General features: G+C 42.9%; 8 protein-coding genes across 8 annotated transcripts; 3 read left to right on the top strand and 5 right to left on the bottom strand.

Moving 5' to 3' along the window:
• Window positions 1-285: 285 nt before the first annotated feature.
• Window positions 286-1,292, bottom strand: EAE98_005357 (uncharacterized protein; the record flags this gene model as incomplete). The annotated part of the gene is made up of 3 exons (XM_038952979.1): window positions 286-458; window positions 529-1,215; window positions 1,262-1,292. 3 exons carry the CDS (start codon window positions 1,290-1,292, stop codon window positions 286-288), a joined length of 891 nt encoding a protein of 296 aa, XP_038810821.1.
• Window positions 1,293-2,035: 743 nt separating this feature from the next.
• Window positions 2,036-2,860, top strand: EAE98_005356 (uncharacterized protein; the record flags this gene model as incomplete). The annotated part of the gene is made up of 1 exon (XM_038952978.1): window positions 2,036-2,860. The coding sequence occupies one exon, from the start codon at window positions 2,036-2,038 to the stop codon at window positions 2,858-2,860; it is 825 nt and encodes a 274-aa protein (XP_038810820.1).
• A 2,726-nt stretch (window positions 2,861-5,586) lies between these two features.
• EAE98_005355 (uncharacterized protein) lies at window positions 5,587-5,919 on the top strand (the record flags this gene model as incomplete). Its single annotated transcript, XM_038952977.1, has 2 exons — window positions 5,587-5,669; window positions 5,724-5,919. The coding sequence occupies 2 exons, from the start codon at window positions 5,587-5,589 to the stop codon at window positions 5,917-5,919; spliced, it is 279 nt and encodes a 92-aa protein (XP_038810819.1).
• Window positions 5,920-7,800: 1,881 nt separating this feature from the next.
• EAE98_005354 (uncharacterized protein) lies at window positions 7,801-9,319 on the bottom strand (the record flags this gene model as incomplete). Its single annotated transcript, XM_038952976.1, has 6 exons — window positions 7,801-7,882; window positions 7,952-8,344; window positions 8,397-8,723; window positions 8,780-8,994; window positions 9,058-9,121; window positions 9,210-9,319. 6 exons carry the CDS (start codon window positions 9,317-9,319, stop codon window positions 7,801-7,803), a joined length of 1,191 nt encoding a protein of 396 aa, XP_038810818.1.
• A 1,547-nt stretch (window positions 9,320-10,866) lies between these two features.
• Window positions 10,867-11,504, bottom strand: EAE98_005353 (uncharacterized protein; the record flags this gene model as incomplete). The annotated part of the gene is made up of 2 exons (XM_038952975.1): window positions 10,867-10,971; window positions 11,202-11,504. 2 exons carry the CDS (start codon window positions 11,502-11,504, stop codon window positions 10,867-10,869), a joined length of 408 nt encoding a protein of 135 aa, XP_038810817.1.
• Window positions 11,505-11,954: 450 nt separating this feature from the next.
• Window positions 11,955-13,498, top strand: EAE98_005352 (uncharacterized protein; the record flags this gene model as incomplete). Its single annotated transcript, XM_038952974.1, has 2 exons — window positions 11,955-12,496; window positions 12,547-13,498. 2 exons carry the CDS (start codon window positions 11,955-11,957, stop codon window positions 13,496-13,498), a joined length of 1,494 nt encoding a protein of 497 aa, XP_038810816.1.
• A 1,703-nt stretch (window positions 13,499-15,201) lies between these two features.
• Window positions 15,202-16,534, bottom strand: EAE98_005351 (uncharacterized protein). The gene is made up of 2 exons (XM_038952973.1): window positions 16,044-16,534; window positions 15,202-15,990 (listed from the first exon to the last, which is right to left on the bottom strand). The coding sequence occupies exons 1-2, from the start codon at window positions 16,354-16,356 to the stop codon at window positions 15,341-15,343; spliced, it is 963 nt and encodes a 320-aa protein (XP_038810815.1). The 5' UTR covers window positions 16,357-16,534; the 3' UTR covers window positions 15,202-15,340.
• A 1,456-nt stretch (window positions 16,535-17,990) lies between these two features.
• On the bottom strand, window positions 17,991-21,023 carry EAE98_005350 (uncharacterized protein; the record flags this gene model as incomplete). Its single annotated transcript, XM_038952972.1, has 1 exon — window positions 17,991-21,023. The coding sequence occupies one exon, from the start codon at window positions 21,021-21,023 to the stop codon at window positions 17,991-17,993; it is 3,033 nt and encodes a 1,010-aa protein (XP_038810814.1).
• Between the last annotated feature and the right edge of the window lie 287 nt (window positions 21,024-21,310).

The raw sequence follows: 21,310 nt of genomic DNA, 5'->3' as shown, positions 1-21,310 counted from the left end.
GGGGTAAATGTGCTTCCCCCCACGGCCCACCTTTTAGTCTTTCTCCGCATTCTTAGCCGGAACGCTGGATTAAGTAATCCGGGAACAAACAATGTGAGATCATGCAAGGGATTGACAAACAATTGACATCGGAATACCTTCCCTAGTTGTGAAGTGCATAGTACGTGCTTTTATTGGCATATTTCAAACAATGATTCTGGTAACAGAGCTCGAGATACCGAGGCATTGCAACTTTAGCCAATCTCGAGCCAATGCTAAGAGTGTGTCACTACATAGGTGTTTTGTCTAGAATAACATTCTCTCCTTCAACTTGTCGTGTTCCACGATATCTTGTTCTTTGCTCAGAAACTCTGGAATATCCCAGGTGCAATTTATGTACCTGCCAGCCAACCATTCTCTTCTCTCTTGAGATAAAAAGCACATCGAATCACCCGCAACTTCTGGATCATCTCTCAAGACTGTTTTCAGAAATTAGCAAGCAACCTTCGATCATTTAGCACTTTATTTAGCTATGGAAATACAATATACCTTTGTGAAGATATGCCGGTAACTTCTTAGCCATGTCTGTATTGACGGCACCAGGATGTACACAATATGCCAGTAATCCTTGTTCTGCATACTCTGTCATTATGAATTCTGTCAATCTCAACAATGCGAACTTCGAGGTTTGATATCCGCTAGCTCCAGGTCGCAATGAATTTGCTCCAGTACTGGCTACATTGATAATTGTCTTGAGTCCATCCTTTAGCATCAGGGGAAGGAACCCACGAGTCATCCAATATACCCCACGTATGTTGACTTCAAATGTCTGCCACCAGTCATCATGGTCTGAGTCAATTATTGATTGACTGGCTGCTAGATATCCCGCATTGTTGATCAAGATATCCAATCTTCCGAAAGTCTTCTCAACCTCCTGGACTGCGTCTTTAACACTCTGGTGATTGAGTAAGTCAAGCTTAATCAATAAGACTTTTGGCGAGGCCTTTCCTGCCGCTTTTGCTGCCTCTTGAATTTCTGTCTCGAGTGAGGAGAGATCCGATCTTGCACCGATGGCAATCCCTTCAGCCCCAGCTTTTGCAAATGATATAGCTGTAGCTCTGCCAACACCTTTCGAAGCGCCTGTTATGAAAACTATGTGTTTGCTATGGTCGGACTTCGTCGCGGAGTCGATTGCGGGGTACGTGGTGTTGTGCAGAGTGGCTGTAAAGTTTTGGCCTACTTTATGTTAGTTAAGGATGAGAAACTGGATGGTGAGTCTTACCATTTGGAAGGGGGACGGGTGGATACGACATTTCGATCTTGGGTCTTGATATCCGCGATATAAATCACAACGAGGGGAATGAGATATGAAAGAGAATGAGGGAACGAAAAGCAATACTTAGTCAGTGATACTCATAAATGAGAAAACCTTGTAGAGTGACGACAGCATGCAGAATGACCAATATTACTTCCGCATCGCTCCGATGTAACCGGGTCATCCGTACTCACATTATTGATTAATCAATGGCTGCTGGGAATTATGGTACAGACAACTCCAAAGGCAGCTGTTAGAGACGATAATGATTACATAAGCAATTTATTCTGTTACCAAACCACACCGCATTCGATGTCAACACATCGCAACAGCCTACATAACATAGTAAAAAGTTAGAGAATACAACAGTACCAACACAAGTTAGATGTTTGAGATTACTTCGCAAGTGCAGTCATCCTCTTGATACAAGTTCACGTGCATATCTAATTATCATTTACATTCAGCCATCTATTTCACCAATGCTTTCAACATCATTTATGCTTAGCTTTTCTGATATCGTTACTTGTATTGCTGAAATATATGTCATGAAAGTAAATTCTTTCTCGGGATCGCTTAAAGTTGAACGATTCCCAAAGCGTACAATCTTCTCTTAAAATTCGTTTATAATCGATCGCAAAGTGCTTTGTTCTCAGGACCATCTCTGTAGAACCACTACCCATGAGCGAACAGCGAGCTGGAAAAATTGGCAACTAGATCAAAGCTTGAATCACATCGCTCAAGATGGCAAACCCAATGAAAACCTATGAAGAGAAGAAAAAACAGCTAGGTCTTGTACACAAGGCTATATGGGGCCCTCAGTGGGATCGTAGAGCCAACGCAAACCCTCAATGGAGGTGGATGTCTAAACAATGGCAAAGAGAGGGTCGTGAACCACGAACGGAAGTGGGACATTTCGACTTTTATCCATACCCACAGAAGTGGCAAGACTATGTTGACGCAGTGAAGCAAAAGCCTAATATTCTACCATCCTTTCAGGAAGACAATAACAGTACCGTTTATTCTGATGTGATAGATTGGGGTTTTAGAAAGCAAGTCCGTCAAACCAACGGTCCTTTTCCTGTATTCAACATAGGGATTAATCCGCAACATCAAGGTTGGTTTATTCCCACGCATAGATCTCTAGACGCCAAGTATCGATTTCCGGGAACACGAAATGTGGCGGGCCCTCATCAAAATGAGGAGTCCACAGGCGTATTATTAGGAGTATTCGTGGGCTTTCGTAGAGTCAGAAGGGATAAGTGGAATCCATGGTGGTGGGAAGTTGTGTACGCAAGATTAGATAAGAGAGATCGGGCCCTCCTACATGCTTATGACTACAACTACCTTGGCATGCCTTTGTCAGCTGTGAAAAAAGGTAAAGGCACGTCTTGGAAGTGTAGGACAAATGACATTATATGGGTGGAGGCTCTTGAACATATGACTATGGAGGAGAGGACAGAGTGGATAGGGGATCAAGTCAGGCGGCCAGCTGCTAGTTATCACAATCATTGCGCAGATTTTAACGAGCTGAGATGTGCATTTAATCTTCCTCCATTCTATTTTTAAGGCATGGGTGAGATATTGGTAGGAATCCATTTTTCTGGGGAACATTTATCAATGATTTTCAGTCAAGGGATGCCTCTTTCGCTTGATCAGACAGCCTGATCAGAATCATGCCAATCATGCTTCGTAGGCAGAAAAAATGCAACTCAAGGTCACGGAGCACTGTGACAATGATACAAAAGCATTTTACTCTCCAATCTTATACATTGTCTAGGAAACAGACGAATCTTTTTTTCTTCTGTCGGGTAGAGTCATGAATGAGATCCAAGAAGTAAGATTCAAGATAAAGATAAACCCGAAAGGTATCAACGAATACTTTGGTTACTCAAAATATAAGCGATAGGCCATTGATCGCGGAAGGATGAGATACTTTAGTGCACCTTTTTTACGTTCTCACTACGAGCTGCATAGAATGTATTTAGTTCGGTACCTCTCTATCCGTTATCAGTCTTCAGAGTAGAGATAGTCCGCTGCCGTATATTGTGATCTCTTCAATCTTACACAAATTCATCCAAACATAAAAATTGGAAAATCACCTAAATGGGACAGCGTGCATGTGCTGACTATGTATGATGCAAGTTGAAACGCACCAAGACAGCCACATCGACCTGTTTATCCGGAAGAACTTGGTGCCACGCTGTCAAATAGAGGGCATGCATATATCTTTTGATCTTTCTCTTGACCATGTTAGAATTGCTACAACAGCAACGGGGATAACTTGAGCTCCTTTAAGACTTGTTTGTGGCAAAAGTACTCACGACTACGGAACTAAGTGATGTGCTCGGTAAAGCTGCGAAAGAGGTTCAAAATAGACATGGGGGTGCTGTATAGGTAGCTTTGAGTGTTGATGATACGGGCGATTCGAGAACGCATGGAGAATGATCTCATCTCACACTGAAAAGCAGATTCTTTTTGATAGCAACTTAACCCGTTAACATAGCAAATATAAAGAATTTCACACGGCACATCTGCTATAGGCGCTTCTAATAACTATTCAAGAGAATGACAGACAGTAAGTTTTTGTAAAATGTGAAGAATGAAAATCTAGGCAAGCTCTAGCGAAAGCTTAATATTCTTGAAAATAGTTGCTAGATGATGACATGCACTTTGAGATTCTGTGCTACATCTCTTGGAATACTGGAGTTTGGAGGTCTTTGAGCAGAGCATTATACTACAGTTGGCACTCGAACTTGACTATTTAGAGACCATCCATCTCTATATCTTGTAGTTTAGCTGGTTATTTTCTGAAGTGAATCTTACTGGCAGAGTGATTATGTCTAGCGTAGTGAAAACAAAGTTTTATGCGGCAAAACAATAGCAAGCTCGTTCCTATTTCCATAGAATAGACGCCATAAGAATCACACAAATACACAAAATCCAATATCAATCTTCTGGAGATCGTATCCACCCAGGGATCCAAAAATTATACCAAACCGATCCAAAAATCAGAACGAGCAAAAACAGTATAGTAGGTGTGATAGCTCGAGTTAACCAGCTATCAAGCCTACTATTGAGAGATTATTGATATTCTGGAACTATGTACCCCTTGATCATTTCTGTTTTAGATATTGCCCCACTTCTAAGATATTTTTGTGGGAGAGAGATTTATGCTATTGTTTCTGCATCTTGACTTGAGTCTATTTGCTTATGAGCCTCTGGTCTTGGGTATATCTTTTCTGGACTATTTGTGATTAATTTCAACTCATTATTACTGTCTATAAAGTTTAGGTTTGTAAAGAAATTCTGGGTCACTGCATAAGAATAAAATATCATAAAATGGCCTCAATGACTTGACTGTCTTGGAGTGACGGAAGGGTCTAGATGACAGATATCACTAGCACGAACTTCTATAAGCTCTGCTGTCTAAAGTATTGCTTTGATGTGAGTATTTAATGTTAGACAGGGTATGTTAGAGTTCTTATTCTCAAGTCATGTTGGTCAAAAGTGTCCAAGAATCAACCAAATTTACAGACAAGTTTCCTGGCCATTTATTGTGAATACATAGTATCTAATCTGTGAGAGACTTTTGTAAAGCATTCAAATTGGAGCAGCTACATGAGCATGAAGAAGTCTTCATCAACTATTTGAATGAATACAAAAAAAAACTGAAGACATAGATACCAGGTAGGTAGATATTGAGATGTCTCTTACTTCAGCATCACAAGGACATAGGTATCTCCTCATAATTCACTTTCCCCCAACAAAAAGCTTGACAGCTTTTCATCCGATCTTGTTAAATTGAAAATTTTGATCTCGGGATTTGAAAGTCTTCCCGAACCCGAAGGCCGAGCTCTAGCCTTGTTTGCCATTACCTACTTATAGGTTGGATAAGGAACCATATATTCTCAACAAGCACACAATAAAATCGAAGAGAAACCAGAAGTCAAACTTGCATTATATCTCAATGAATTTTTACACAAAGATTAGATTCTTACCATCAAAGTTTCCTCTTCCTTCCAGTCCTTCAACATCTGCTCTTCTTCATTACCAGGTCCAAGTTTGCTGTCACCCGCAACAAACTTGGAATAGAAACTTCAACTCCAACTATCAAGCCTACCATAAAAGTCTTCATGACTTCATCAACATGATGCTCCTCAACATTATGGTCACAGATCCTCTCAGCGGCACCTCATCCCCTGTGAATCACGTCGATTCAATCGACCAGCACCCAAACCATCGACGCCATTCACAGGGAATGACATCTCATTCTTCAATCTCGGCATTGTGGAATGACCAACAGCTATCAAGCCTACTATACAAGTTTCCATTGCTCCTGTGCTGGACTTTTCTGGATCGCTCTAGAAAATCTTATGTACATCTTTCGTCCATAATATATCATTACGCACAAACTGATTTCCAAATACAGCTTCAGCTATCAAGCCTACTATACTTCCGTTACGAGTTTAAGAGCTGCTCAACTCTGGTGCTTGGTCTGGTGCAAATCGGACCAAGCACCAGAGTTGAGTGTTCATCTCAAGGTGCTTCGCCGTCTCAAAGACCGCATGCAGAGGGGACGGCGTCTGGACGAAATCAAGTCCACACACTGGGGACCCTCTGCCTGATGGCGAGCAAGATTGGGATGCTTTCAAAAAGATGATGTGGTGGGACTTGTTGTTTTAGTATGGATTTCTTTTCTGTTACTGTGATACTGTACGGTTTCAATAACTAACTTGGTACTTTATTAGGAAACACCTTGGGAGCACCTATAAATTGAAGACTATTAGTTTAACAGCTCGATTTCACTTCGAAACCCAGATAACGCCGTTCGAGATGGATAATAAGTGCAGGTTGAGAACTGTTTATATCATACAGAGAAATTTATGGAGATTACTTGGATGTACACAAGACTTATCAAGAGGAGGATTATATATAGAGTTTCTCATCGCAGTCAAAATCACAACACTTTCAAAACCCCACATTAATCTTTTCCAATCTCTCTACAAACGTTGACCAAAATTGTGATCACACCTAAGAGCCTGTGATGTAAGCACGAAACAGCCAGCAAATGCCAAGTACCGAAATTTAACACAGAGTCTCCATACAAAATTAAGCGAGATTCCATCATCATGCTGCACCTAGCTTGTAATCTTACCTACCTATCTAGCCCTAACAAATTTCCCAATCTCCCTTTCGAATTGAAATCTTTCAACAGGAAAGAACCTTTATGGTATAGCAAATACGTTTTACTTCGACTACTTCCGCACAGTATCGTGAATCAGGATAGCTAACCGTGTGCTCCTATTCCCTCTCAGCAGGGATATTTCGAAACCACTACAAGACTGTATGAGATCTCCTGAGAACCGCTCCCGATACCATTAATACCAAAAGCTCTACCGCGCACAAGAAAGCAAAAAGTGTACACATCTGCAAAGACTTCTACTCATCTTACAATAAGTCTATTAAACAGACAGCACTTTGTACCCTAAAAACAGCAGATACAAACCCCAATCCCGCAGACACAAAATCATCAACTCTCAATTACATGTCTGGACGTCTATCGAAAAGTTTCTGACTATCTGAGGGTATTGAAGAGAATTCGATGAGATGAAAAAGCAGATTATCAGATGCAGGAGTGTCAGACGTAAGCTGTAACGGTATCTACGACTTTCAAATCTTGTATTCACTCCATGATGATTAATCCACATGCATTAATCTATACAGTATACACATATGGATCCGTCTAATTTCCGAGAACCATGGAGATCATCTCATACTAGATGAGCCTCGGGATGAACTCGAGTGAATACTATGTATAATATTTGAAGAAATTCGCAGGCGCATCATTCGCTCATATATAGACGCTGCTGAAGAAATAGTCTGTACGATTAAATAAATACCTACCTACCCATCTTGATTTCCGTAAATTACCTATTCTTGGCACACTTACCCCGCCACGTCAGCCTTGCATAGATGATCGAATCCCGCAAATGCATAAGCAGCATAACCGATATGTGCAGTCATCAGTACCAGAGATCTGGATCATCACTGGCATCCGCATTATACCCTGTGTTTGCGGCTATCCTAGCAAGGCGGGTTCTGCTGCAATTCTCAGTTCTAGGGGTCATCACATTCACAGCATGTTGCAAAGATGGGAGTATGGAGAGTTTTCTAGGATACTATATTACACATGGGAATTCCCACCATATTTGAGCATTCGCGCGTGTAACTCGTGAACTAAAGTTACAAAGTACAGGAGAGTCAATGGAACATCCTTGTAGAGAAAACAGGTGATTCGAAAACATCAACTATAGAAGTAAAGTAATTGAACCACCATCCGTTTCTAACTCCTCTTCTAATCACCACCGTGTATCATCTTTTATCAGAACTCGTAAAATCATCAAACATCATAACGCGTACCAAGCAGTCAGTTCTATCATAACCCAGTTCGAAAAGTTCAAGTCGAGTTACTTATAGAGTGACGTAGGTAAGAATGAGAAGATTGCTTAAGCAATTTTCTCGTTCTCTCTGTAAGCCAGAGTTGGCGATATTGCATCCTCGTCACCCTTTTCCATTGTCATCATAGAGCTGAAGATAAGAGTTAGCATTGGTCAAGAGAGCGGAAATGCAAAAATGGTTAAGAATGTGAGTACATACACAAGATCTCCACGAGAGTTAGCAAGAGCAGTTTGGTCACTCAAAGAGTTCAAAGGTTCTCCCGAGCGGCCGGAAGCACGTGTGGTAAAACGTGAGCGGGTAACAACAGAGAGAAGTTCCCCAAGTGCCTTGCGACGAGCAATGAGTTGATCCATCCAGTCTTTTGGCTTTGGGCTACCATTCTCAGTGTAGTTTGAAGGATTTTGCATACGAGCAATCATCTCTGGGTGCATCTCAATCTCTGCCTTTTGATTATCGAAAGAGCGAGCCTTGAAGATCTTTTGAACAATCTGCCAGCAGCAAATGAGATTCCCGACCCAGATAGCAACTGAAGATTCGCGAATGTACCAAAGTTGATAAGTTGTTGTCATAGGGCTAGAGAAGTTGTAGTATCTGATGAACGGGTTAGTATTCAATCAAAACCTGAAATTTGGGGATAACCTACTTATTCAAGATGGCTGCAAGAATTGTGAAGACAGCGAGAGAAAAGACGCCCATCAAGATAGCTTTGCGCATAGGTGGAAGACGTGCAATGTAAAACATCCAGAGTGGAATGAGGATCAAACCAAAATCTGAACTGATGTTGAAAGCCATTTGAACGATGGAATAATGCTGGTATGTCGCACATTGTTCATCTTGAACCGGAACTGCCCAGTATTGTTTGAATGGACGACAGACACCAACGTAGTAGACGAACATGATTACGACGTAGCCAATAGCAATGTAACCCATGAGGATCTTGAGTGCCATTTGCAAATTTGGCAGGTTGCGACTTGGAAGGAGTCAGCTTTAAAAGTGTGCTGAAGATAGAACAAATGATGAACTTACCAAAGACGCCACAAGAAGAGCCAAATGCAAATCTTGACGCACCAGGTGGAAGCAAGCATACATTGTTCAAGCGGAATGACAATGATAGAGCCATGAATGCGCGAAGCCACGTCGTCAGGGTCAGCCATGATTGAAGCCAGCTGCTCTTTAGGGAACAAATTGGTTTCATAACGAGCAGAAACGTTAATCAAAATTAAGAGAACTGTGTAGAAGCACTGCAATTCTGTTAGATGTGAACTGTAATAAAGCGCAACATACGAATGATTAACGCCACTTACCATTGTGACACACATGAGCCAATCTTCAAATCTCATCTTGGCCATGACCCAGGTAGCATTGAGACTACAATAAACAACCACGTCAGTTGAACCATTACGACAACACTGAAATCTCTGAAACTGCTTCGAGAAGGGTAGAATATTGTACTTACATGCGGAAACCAAACAAGATGAAAGAAGGAATCACAAAACCAATGGTATTATGGAGGAGCTCAGAATTGGATGGAGAAACATCGCCACGAGGAACGATCAGAGGAGCCATCCTGACTCTCAGGTCCTGATAACTTGTATTCTTTGGTGATTATTTGTTATGGTTATACACTGACTGAACTGGGGAAAGAAAAAGGTTGGTTGTTGTTTTTGATAGAAAGAAGTTTTCGAAAAGAAAACTTCTTTAATGGAAAGGTCACAACTCGGAGATGGAAGTGAAAAGAATTTGAAGTTGAAGTTGAAAGATAACCAATTGAATGTGAATGTGAATGCGAATGTGAATATGTAAATTTGTAGATTGTGCCCCTCTTGGTGAATCTCTCTCTTCCTCCTGTCCCCAAATTGACGCTAGTACCAACTTTAAATTTGACACTCCGGCTCCTCATGAAGTCGGCTGAGGGGAGGGGAAACACCAACATTCAAAAAAGATAAGAAGAGAAGAGAAATAGAGATGAAAGGTTTGTGAGAAGAGACAAATATCATCTGAAGAAGAAGTTTCTAAAACCCACAAGATGAAATTTGGCGTCTCACAACCTTATCCGATCTTGTCCTACTTTTTGATATATCGAATCTTCAGCGCTTGGCTCTCTGGATTGGCAAGCAAGCAATCAAGCAAGCACATACAATCTCGGACTCGAGACCTAACGCTGCAAGCTGCCATCTTACTTCAACGTTGAGCAACAGACAATCTTAATGATGTTGTTATGCAGCCCTACTCTCCAGTCTAAGCTACCCCTCCCGTTCTGAAGGTTCTTAGAGTTCTCCGTTAAGTTACCATACCATTGCTGACCGGTTCAACGATTTTCTTTCTAGGATTGGCGCCACAAATTGAGATGCGGATCGTACCCTTTTCGACTTCACAGAATCTAACTTTTGATCATTGAACGGGAAATTGCATATTTTGCAAGGTTGCTATCCATGAATCATACGTTGAAGCTTGGCACAGCCGTGGAACATATCAAGACCAGTTCTGCAATGTTGCAGTAGTTGTGTAAGAAGAATATGCAACTACCCGCAATAAGTAAATTCTTTGGTTATTGTAGCGAGAGTCGTTGCTGACACACAAAAGGCTTTGTTGTCATCTTTAGCAAGAGCGATTCTGCAAGGCAAGGGCATACTATCTAGATGCACCAAAGTTACGTACCTTTACATGATTTTTTACATGACCAAGTAAGCCTCTGGGTTCGCATTGCAGCGATCTACGAGACACAAGAGGATCCGATTGAGCGGAAGGCAGAGTTTGACAACGATCAAAATCTGGGGAGCTGGTAAAGTTTGTACTCTCTGGCACTACATGACTACGATACAGTAGCGCTGCTCTGGATCGCCGACCAAAGTACGGGATACCGATTATCCGAGACTGACATCCGGATTGCTCCTACGTTTGTCAAATTTGCATAGATAGGTATAAGGAAACACGTCAAGAACATTGAGAAACGTTTGGGATGCCAAAGTTTAGGGTCAGATTCTTGACTAGATTCTATGACCTTGGGATGAAATATTTGGGAAGTTCACTGACAGCCGTCTAGCAATATTTGTAACTCTAACGCCATGCTCAATTCATCAATACCCATTTTTTCATTCCTTCCTTTAATAGTATTATGCCGCAGGGGTAATGTATGCCCTCAAGGCTGTCGTGGCATCACCGTCATGAGCCTTCAACAAGTCCGTGGCCTTGATCTTTGTCAATTCGAGTTCCTCAACCTGTAGTAGAAATTTGATTAGCCTCGAGCACTAGGATCAAGTATCAAATTATAGCTACGAGGCAGCATTGATGAGGGGATAGGAGAGGCAGAGTGTCATCAGTAAAAGCAAATCAGACCGCAGTATTTAAGAGTTGGGGTGGCTAAGAACAAAGACTTTATCTTGGATAAAGAGGCTTTAACTCAAATAAATGCTCAATAGCTGAGTTCTGCATATTAGAGTTAACATACCAATAAATTAACATCGGCCGCTTCAACCTTCACTATCTTCTTCACAACCTTTTTCTCATCTCCCTTCTTTGCAAGCTTTCCATTCGTGGCGCCGGTGCCTGCCAACCTTTCCATAGCTTTCCTCACAGCCTCTTGATCTACCTCTTTCATCGCGGACGAGTCATCTTCGCGAGGGGCATCGAGAGAGGAGAGAGCAGCAGCAGCTTTACGATCTTCTGCCGACTTGGCCTTTTGAGGGATTTCATCATCTACATCGCCTGTAGTTGCACCTTCAACCAACGTAGGAGGTTGGGATTCGGACATTTTGATAACAGATAGATTCGCTGGTGGATGTTAATTGTTGTTTGAACTTTGCACAAGGGAGACAAGACTGTCAGAGTGACGTCTAAAAGGATCCAAGCACAATCATTGATTTAAGTTTAGGATTGGGGCTGCAAATCCCACACCTGTAGGGCTGATACTGGCTGACAGGCTTATATCGGAAAACTTGTTCCCCGACGGTAGCCTGATATAGCCTAATACTCTGAGGAGGGGCTGAGGGGTACCCAACCACAAGCTCGGGCCAAGTGAAATAACCTTAAAGCCACACACTTTAATTTTTATTATTTGAACCCCTCCTCCGCAAAACCATCGCATCATTTCTCCAACTTTCTTTTTTTGTTATTTAGATCTAACTGGTTGTTGCATTACAGCTCGGAATCGCTTCATAATTTCCAATCTAGGAATATCATTCTAGGACCTGATTCCTTCAAAATGCCAACCTTTGGTCCTGGAGCAGAATTGGGAATTGGTTATGATGGAGCCCAAATGGCCAGACCCATTGACTCACATCACCAGGTTGAGCCATGGTCGCCAAGTTCTTGGACTACAAGACCGATCAAACAAGATGCAATATATGAAGACCGCAAGAATGTAGAGAAGTCATTATCGAAACTTCAACGTCTTCCTCCCATTGTTACTCCCACGGAAATCATTCAGCTCAAAGCAAGTTTACGGGATGTAGCTCTTGGCAAAGCATTTCTACTTCAAGGAGGTGATTGTGCTGAGCTATTCGACTACTGTGAGGAGAACGCTATTGAATCAAAGATCAAGCTCTTACTTCAAATGAGTTTGGTTCTTGTCTGGGGAGCCAACAAGAAGGTAGTCAGAATTGCTAGAATGGCTGGGCAATATGCGAAGCCGAGATCAAGCCCCACAGAGATGGTAGATGGCAAGGAGACCCCATCTTTCAGAGGGGATATCTTGAATGGTTACGAAATTGATGAGAGAAACTTAGATCCACAGAGACTTGTTAGGTAAGCAGATACCTGTGGGGCTATCACGGTACTCGACTGACTCCCAGCAGTGCATACTTTCACTCCGCAGCTACTCTCAACTTCATTCGAGCATCTCTTTCATCTGGTATTGCAGACCTGCATAGCCCAATGAACTGGGGTCTTGGTCATGTTCGGGACCCAGGCTTGCAAGAGCAATACTCGAAGATTGTAGACTCTATCAGTGAGAGTTTACGTTTCATGCGTACCATTGGTGCAGATACAGCTGATCAACTTCGAGGAGTTGAACTCTATACTAGTCACGAAGGTCTTCTACTTGAATATGAACAGAGCCTCACTCGACTTCTCAAAGACCCATCTCAAAACTTACAAGCCGGTGCAAACGCCGAAAAAAATGTCGATCCTACTAAAGATGGAAAGGCGTACTTCAATACATCAGCACACTTTCTTTGGATTGGTGACCGGACAAGACAAGTGGACGGGGCACATATTGAGTACTTTCGTGGTATAACCAATCCTATCGGCGTCAAAGTAGGCCCTACAACTTCTTCCTCGGATCTTTTGGAGCTTCTTCGAAAACTCAACCCAACAGTAGAAGTTGGTAAAATAACACTCATCACTCGTTACGGAGCATCAAAAGTTCGCACACTTCTCCCCAAACATATTCGAACAGTCGAAGATAGCGAATATGCCCGAAGCGTCGTCTGGCAATGTGATCCAATGCACGGAAACACAAGATCCACTTCGACCGGCATCAAAACGAGACAATTCACAGATATCTTCTCCGAACTTCAAGAGACTTTGGCAGTCCACCAAGAAGAAGGAAGCTACCTTGGAGGTGTTCACCTTGAATTGACCGGTGATGCTGTGACAGAATGTACTGGCGGTAGCGAGGAGCTTGCCGAGGAAGATTTATCTTTGAACTACACCAGCTTTTGCGATCCAAGACTGAACGAAAAACAAGCACTAGAAATGGCCTTCTTGATTGCAGGCCATTTTCGTGAGGGACCGGCCAAAAATTAGATTAAATGAATATCTAGTACACATGATTATCGTCTGCGCTGGAACGCTGAAATTTCTGGTGACTGCATATCTTCTTTTCTTGTTTCCGATTTCTATCTCATCACTCATAGGATTTATCGATGCGTGCTTCCTGATTCTCCATATTCTCATTAAAGAATGCACGTTCGTGCTTCAGTATTTCCTGCCTCTTAACCTATTCTATGGTGCCCAATCAATACTTTTTCAATTATTGCACATCATCTTCTTTAACATCATCATTGTCCACACCGACATTGCAGCTGTAAGTGCTGCTTCAAATGTTGTTATTAAGGCGGAACTACTATCTGCAGTCTGTGCAGACGAAAATATGTTATCAATTGCCCGACTCCTGATATCGTAACAGATCTTTCTTAGAAAGTCGCAGAATAACATCAGATGCTACCCGAAACACTCCCCCGCGGGAGGTCCACTCTCTAGGGATACCAATCATTGTGGATCCACTGCGCGAGTGTGATAATGAGTTCCTTAAAGATATCGGATCCAATCATGTCCCAAGCCCAAGTGAAATAGTCCTATTCCAATGATGCAAGACATCTTCACGTGGTTAAAGTTGTTGAACATCAGACGTACCGTATGCGCTACGCCATCCAACAACATCAATCCTACAAAAGGGTGACAATCATTGAGCACGGTGTCGTTAGCACTCCTGGTATGCAAATTATTCTCAGCGAAACATCATGCCTAATTGGTTTATTTTTGGTTGATACTGTCGTCAGTGTGTCGGCAGAGAGAATGGGCGCGCGCGGTACAATAAGCGGCCCACAACTTCTGGAGATTTGTTCCGACATCCTATCGTACACCTCATTGCAGAGTTCTGCAATAGGTGAACTCCAAATTGCCATTCCTGGAGAATTAGTAGGATGCTCTCATAGTTTTGATCCGAGTCCTGGAATTTCATGCTCGGATAGCTATAGTCGTAGATGCATCTACTATACACAAGCGTTAAGCTCCTATGCAAAGAGTCTCAAGTTAGCTACTTTCACCCTTTCAAGTCTGGGTAAATCAACTTACTGCTTTTACGCTGATAGCCAGCATACAATATTCTCGGTCTTGATGAAAGATGAAGATGCATACTTTAGATTTTAACAGGCTATAACTGGTATAAATTAAAACTCTTGTGGGATACCGAGAAGAGCTGTATTCTTTACAGGACATGTTTGCAAATAAACCTAGGTAACTATATTGGATCACGGGATAGATATCAGGATAACTGAATGTCGATCCAAAAAGCAGAGACTCGCGAGCTTTACGTGAAAAAGAGATCAAAAAAGTGCACGAGGAAAACTAATTTGCATTGTGTCAGGCCTAAAAATTTATGGTGTTGGGGATCTTTATATGTCTTTGATTCCATTTAAGAATGATGGGGATGATGAGGTTTGGAATGGTAGGGGAAATGGCATTTGGAACTATGTTTGATATATATTACTTGTTGCTGCTACTGAGAATAAGTTGAAGAAGATCAAAGAAACTCATAGTGATATCTCCATGGTTCCGTTTATGGCTGAAACTTCGGTAGTGAGCATATGAGTATATATTTGTGAATTCTTGTTTGTTGTTTAAGGTGTGTGGATAGGATGATATATTTCTATTTGTAGATCGGGCTTTCTCTTTTCAATACACATATGCTTTAATATCAGACTTTTCCATGATTGATATGAATTGTGCTATTGCAAGCGTGCCTTTTTATTGCAGGCATTGTACATTATCGATATATCCACATTTATTCCAGCTATATATATACATGTAAAGTATTTCATCCTCCTCACAATTTCATTTGGTCAACACCATGCTTGAGCATTCTTCTTAAATACAGGTACCGACAACACTATCAGTGCTATTCTTAATGTAAGAGTATAGAGGGTTAGAGGAACCGGCACACAGAACACCTTTAACAAACACACCTGCAACCAAGTCGGCGGCAATAGGAGAAGTATGAGTGTGGTCATTTGGATAATAGGTGTCAACAGTTGTAGCGCCAAGAACGGCGTACTGATTGGCGAGATATGTACCGTGGTCAATGAAGCTAGCCATGCTTCCAACGTTTTCCACAACAATCTTGCCATACCCGGTGAAACGAGGGGATGTGTATGAGCATGTACCTGTCTCGCATGTGTTGTCTGGAGTAGGAGAGGAGATGATGACATGGGCGCCTTTTGCAGTCATGAGCTCGGTGGCATTGGTGAGATAGGTGGGGTATGTTTGAACGATCACACCGGCATCTGTGGTGCAGGTTTCGTTGCCAGCTCCGACGCAATCAGAGCGGCCGTTATCGGTGGGGGTGAGGGATCCTCCATCATTGTGTCCGAACTCAATGATGACGATGTCACCGGATTTTATGGTATCAATGACGGCGCCAAAGCGATTTTCATCGGTGTAGGAACGGGCTGAGCGACCGGCTTTGGCGTCATTGACGACGGGGATGGTCAGGGAATATGGGAGGTATACACCCCAGCCTGTAGTCATCAGCTATATACACTATATGAAAATTTTGATGAGTTATATCTACCTTGAGTTCCAGTTCCACCCCCACCGAGAGCCATTGTAGAATCACCACACATATACACTGTTGGAGATGCAGCTGATGCGGCAAGTACGACAGCGCTAGAAGCAACGATGCTTGAGGCCACAGAAGTAGCGGCAACGGTAGAGGCACTTGTGGATGAAGCTGTATCTTCAGAAGGGGCAGCTGATGAAGCGCTTGGAGGAGACCATGTTGGTCTTACATGTTCTCCGTTAGCTTTGCCATATGCGTGATTGAATGGAACCGCAGAAACGGAAGCTGCCAAGGTGGCCAAGAAAAGTCCCGATGTAGTCTTCATAATCGCTTTCTACGATTGTTTGATTTGAGGGTTTAATTTTTCGTGTTTTATAATGAGAGGATAGTGATGAAGTAAAGGATAAAAAGTCAAGCAGGTAGTTAACAAGAATAGAAGAGAACGAATGTAACCGGTACAAGCAACAGAAAACGAATGAATAGCACAAAGAAGAAGCAAAGTCACCGAGTTCGAATAATGATAGACGGAGTGCAAAAAAGAGTACTTCGTCCTACCTTGGGTATATATTCAATTGCATTACCACCCACACAAGGAATCATGTTTCCGCTTGGAGAATCTTTAGATGAAGGAACAATAGTTCCTTTACCCATCGATGCCGTGTAAGTTTCCACCCCCTCCTGTCTTTCCCATCAATAGACGAACATGTCTGTACCAAATCAGGCCAAGAGATCTAGATTACACGACGAGATCTCTCCTTATTGGTAACATTCTTTACGGAGATGCTCGAAACGAACCAAAATGACCGAAGCTAAGATCTCGAGAACGATATTGACAAGCAAACTTACCAGAGAGAGGCGTGTCGCTTGGATAATGTGGGTTTTAGATAGAACGAGATGGGATGGAAATGACAGTGGTTGAAACCTAAATTGTGAAAGATAGATTGCTTTAAATTAATGAGGGGACGGGCGCTTACTAGAACGGGAATCACATTAACTTGAAGGGGAGTTTCTTACTTAATCAATGCCTGAGGCATAGATTTCTCGGAGGTTTTTGAATATCCCGAGTGTCCATGAGACGTTTGAATATGTTTTCAACAACGCAGAAGCATCGGATGAGTATTTGTGCAGTACCGGTAGATCTAAATGTTCAGCGCTTGTGTGGAGGCCCCATGTATTTTTTTCGTTCCTGGTTTGAAGGTGGAATGAAACTTTGCACCAGGCTCAAGTTTACCCAGATGTTCCAGACGTATTTCGTCCCCCCTTCCCCCGCTTAAATCTTACCCAGGCGAGCCAGGCTCGCCAGGTAGCAAACGGAATTTTGTAGGAAGACTTAAGAGATCACACTAACCTTAAGCTAACCCTTGCATTTTCGTCCGAACCTTCTCTTTCTCATACCGGTATCATCTTGACTTTAAGATATTGTTCTTCTCTTTCAAATATTCTTTTCGATTGCCGTAGTCACCTGCATTCAAAACAACAGGTTCTAAATAATAGTCTAAACTACTCAAATTCTTCAACCAATCACAATTGGATGGGATGTTGGAAAAACATGGTATTTTTCATCCACCTCGCTTCCTCGACCAAAATCTAGAAAGTGATAAAGGTACTTCGACTTTCGACAGTCAAGCCGAAGAGGTATAGTATTCAGAAAGAATACCGGGCAGACAACCCATATGGATCCATTCAAATTGGTTATAGCTAATGCTGTTGGAATAACTTAATTGCCTTGTGAGAAATAATCAATAAAACTTTGAGCAATGAGTCTAATTGTATCAATAGGACTAGAAAGTGATGATAACAAAAAAGGTGAGCATTATCACAAGATCCATTACTCTATAACTGAAAATTCACAACAATAAACGCAGTTTCCAAGCTGTTGCCACTGTTCTGAAGTGCTTGAGAATACCACAGACATACAATCTCGAAGTACTAATCCGCTTTTCCCACCAATCATAACCATTACCCAATCCAATCCACACTGGGTGAGCTCATATTACTATCACATGCGCTATCATCGCAGGTGTGTAACAAGTGCCTACAGTCCTTCAGGCATTCCACTTTGTTTTTCCTTTGGATGCCCGTCACTGAATCATATATACCACTATGATCCGGTTTTGGTAACGAAGGAAATCTCGCTTGGATTTTCAACAGGCTTTGGCGCGCAGCGGAGATCCGCGGTGAAGACGAATTTCTCTTAGGAAGATACAAATTCAAATCTACTTGTGGAATGCTAGTATACTTATCCTGAATCAAAGATAGACTTTGCCGAGCTGACGACCTTGGTGCTGATATAGTTTCTGATATGTCTGGAGATAACACAGGTTGGATGCTGTGGCTGGCTTTCTTGCCGTCCCTCAGATTACCGTGGGGGCTTGTGGGTGGCGATGGGATTGAACGTGTAACGGGATCTTTGCTACTGTTGCGAGTAGCAAGCGTCGACCAGAAGCTTGCTGGCTCCGCTCCGCTTTCTATGTTCAATTTAGGAAATGCGGCATCTTGTAGGTGTTTGAACCATGATTTTTTCCCTTCGCAGTGATTAGGTTCAATCGACAAACAATCAAATATGGTAACTTTTCTCAGCTTGGATAACGTTTGTGAGCTCGCACATCTTCGAACACCTGTACATGATCCAAGCGAAGAGCCAATTGCCGTGGCATTTCCAGAGCGAGCTGGTGCTTTGGGGTGTGCTTTAATGATACTTTTCTTTCGTTCTATACCAGCATCGGATTTTTGGCGTTTTGGAGCATCGGATTCGAAGTCATTCAACCACGAGCATACTCTATCCGGGGGGCTAATGGCAGTTTCGTTAAGCCACGAATTTCGCGTTATAGGGGTTGTCGCTATACCGCTTAACATGGGTGAACTTATCGCAGTTCGAGCATCGATTCCAATGCTATAAAGAGAGTGAGATGGGCGGATATTATTTCCTTTAGAAATTATGTCGCCCAAGAGCCGGGATTCACGAATGGGAATAGATATATCTGGGAGTGGGGAACGCCACTCATGGGTCGATTTTCTAGGAAGAGGAGGGAATGAAATTACATGATCTTTAGGTGATTCTTGTTCCGTAATTGTAATGAAATTGGCATCATCCCCATTTACGACCGGCTCACATTGCCAGGACCATTTGCTGATGGACATGCGAGCATCGGTGGGGTCAAAGGTGCCTTTATTCTTGCTAGTTCTATGCTCTTGATCGGGATTTTCTCGGTGATGAAAGCTTTTTCTTGTTTCGTCATGTCCAGGACTTGCAATATCGTCTTGATCTGTACTGGGCTGACTAGAACACTTTGACTCGCCTTCGAAGTGAGCGTGGTCTCTCTCACTTAAATGCGATTCTTGTTGACTATGCTCCTCCCAAATCACTTCGTGCACACTTCCGGGATCTCCTTCTGACTGTCGGTCAAGCCGGCCAAAATTTGTTTGAGAAATTCCCAAAAAGTTATCCGGATTTCCTGAAATTTCTGGGTTCACAATCCATGTTGGGGAGTGGGGCAAATTAGGAGAAAATGTTCTGGCAGTAGAGTTGCCAAGTTGTGACGTCTCTTTTGAGTTGTCCGATTGTGCTGCATGTATGTGAATTTCACAGGAAGAGGGACGCACTGTAGGTACTACGCCTTTACTTGTGAAAGACATTGACGATAACCTGCTCCCACGCGGTGATTGATCTTGGCTCGAGCCATTTGCAGCTGAGACAGGCGGGCGACCTTCGTGTGTATGGAGTAGACCTGCTTGGAGCAATTCCATTACAGCTTCGACATCCTCTCGAGTGATGATATATGCCTCTGAATCTTGTGGTAGGTTCTCCGAGTAGGTTGGCTGGCGACTCGAAATAGACGGTATGCCAGACATGGTCCCTGGTGTCGTCAAAAACGGTGAAGTTCCCATGTTGCTACTCATGTCGGATTTGTTGGATGCGCTGGGCCTTCTCAAGGTTATAGCAGACGGCTTCAGCATTTGAGTGTTTGTGACCTTGCGAATAGTCAACCTGTCGCGAAGAGAGCGTACCATGTCGTTATATCTGGCACCAGCAGTGAATGATGAACTTCTGTTTCGCTCACCAAGAGGATTGGAATCAAAGAAAGCATGTCGAGTTTTTGGGTTATTTCCTTGCACGGGTTGGCCGGAGTTAGGCTTCAGTAGCGGGCGAAGCTTAAGTTGGCGTGTGCCAATCTCAACTGAGCTCCATCTTCTTGATACAACTGGAGCGGCTGGTTCAGACATAAGCCTTCTCTTACCCATTCTCTTCGGTAGGCAATGATCCCTACGAGTGTTTGGTAAAATCGCGCCTTCCAGGGCTGTTGGCGCGACCTGAGTTGGAGGAAGCCAGTGCGAGTTGTAGTCCCGCTCCGCTGCAGCTATTTTTTTGGCCTCCCTTTTCAGTCCTTGGTCGCAGGTCCCTCTGCATCGACGCTTACGTTTCTTGCCCATACCCTCAGTGTTTCTTCTACCCTGCTTCTTGACCATTGTGAGACTTTCAGAGCTTAGTTTGCGTGGCTTGTATGGGGCAACTATTCGATCTCGCACTGAGGACATACTATCGGTGGTACATGAATACTCAAGTGAGCTAATATGGGAATTCTTTGACGAGGAGGCCAGCATTGGACTTCCTTCTGTCGGCAATAAAGGCGATGCACTTGATGACACTAGATCAATCTCACCATGACCGCCGCGCGATCGGATTGGTGTAGAGGGACGTCGGCCTTCGAAAAAATCATTTTGCAATGCATGCCGAGATATTGGAGCCGTACTGGAAGGCGATTTTTGGGGGTATTGCAATGAATAACCCTGTGGAGGTGTCCGAAGTCCAGGAATATCTGCAACACACAACTGTCGCGATCTGGGATTGAAAGATCGATCGCCACTGGCGACTTTTCGGCCCATTCCAGAAGGGACGCTCAATATGGAAGATGGAAGTGAAGTCGGAGCATTAGGTCGTAGGGGAGGTTTTTGAGAGGGTTGATCATCAGTGAGACTCCGTCTGCTAGTCATATTTGAAGCAATGATAGATGCTGCAATAGGGATAGAATTTGGATCTTCGGGGTCAATAGGGTGTGTGGAAGATATCGTAAGATAGATATAATCACAGGTTATTTTGGAGCTAAGGATACGAAAATGATACAAGCAAGTAGAATGTCAGAAGCAGCATCAAACCTCCATATGTATACTGGAAGAAGATAAAATAATCAAGTTTGAAATAGCGGTAGAGAACGATGGTTTATCTGCATCTTAAGAAAGAGCTACCGGCAGCCAAAGTTTTGTCGTGGGGAAGCCGCCAT

Source organism: Botrytis deweyae (assembly GCF_014898535.1).
Source record: "Botrytis deweyae strain B1 chromosome Unknown BDEW_010, whole genome shotgun sequence".
Classification (NCBI taxonomy): Eukaryota; Fungi; Ascomycota; class Leotiomycetes; order Helotiales; family Sclerotiniaceae; genus Botrytis; species Botrytis deweyae.
The sequence above is the reverse complement of the archived record's forward strand: the minus strand, read 5'-3'. Positions and strand labels throughout refer to the sequence as shown.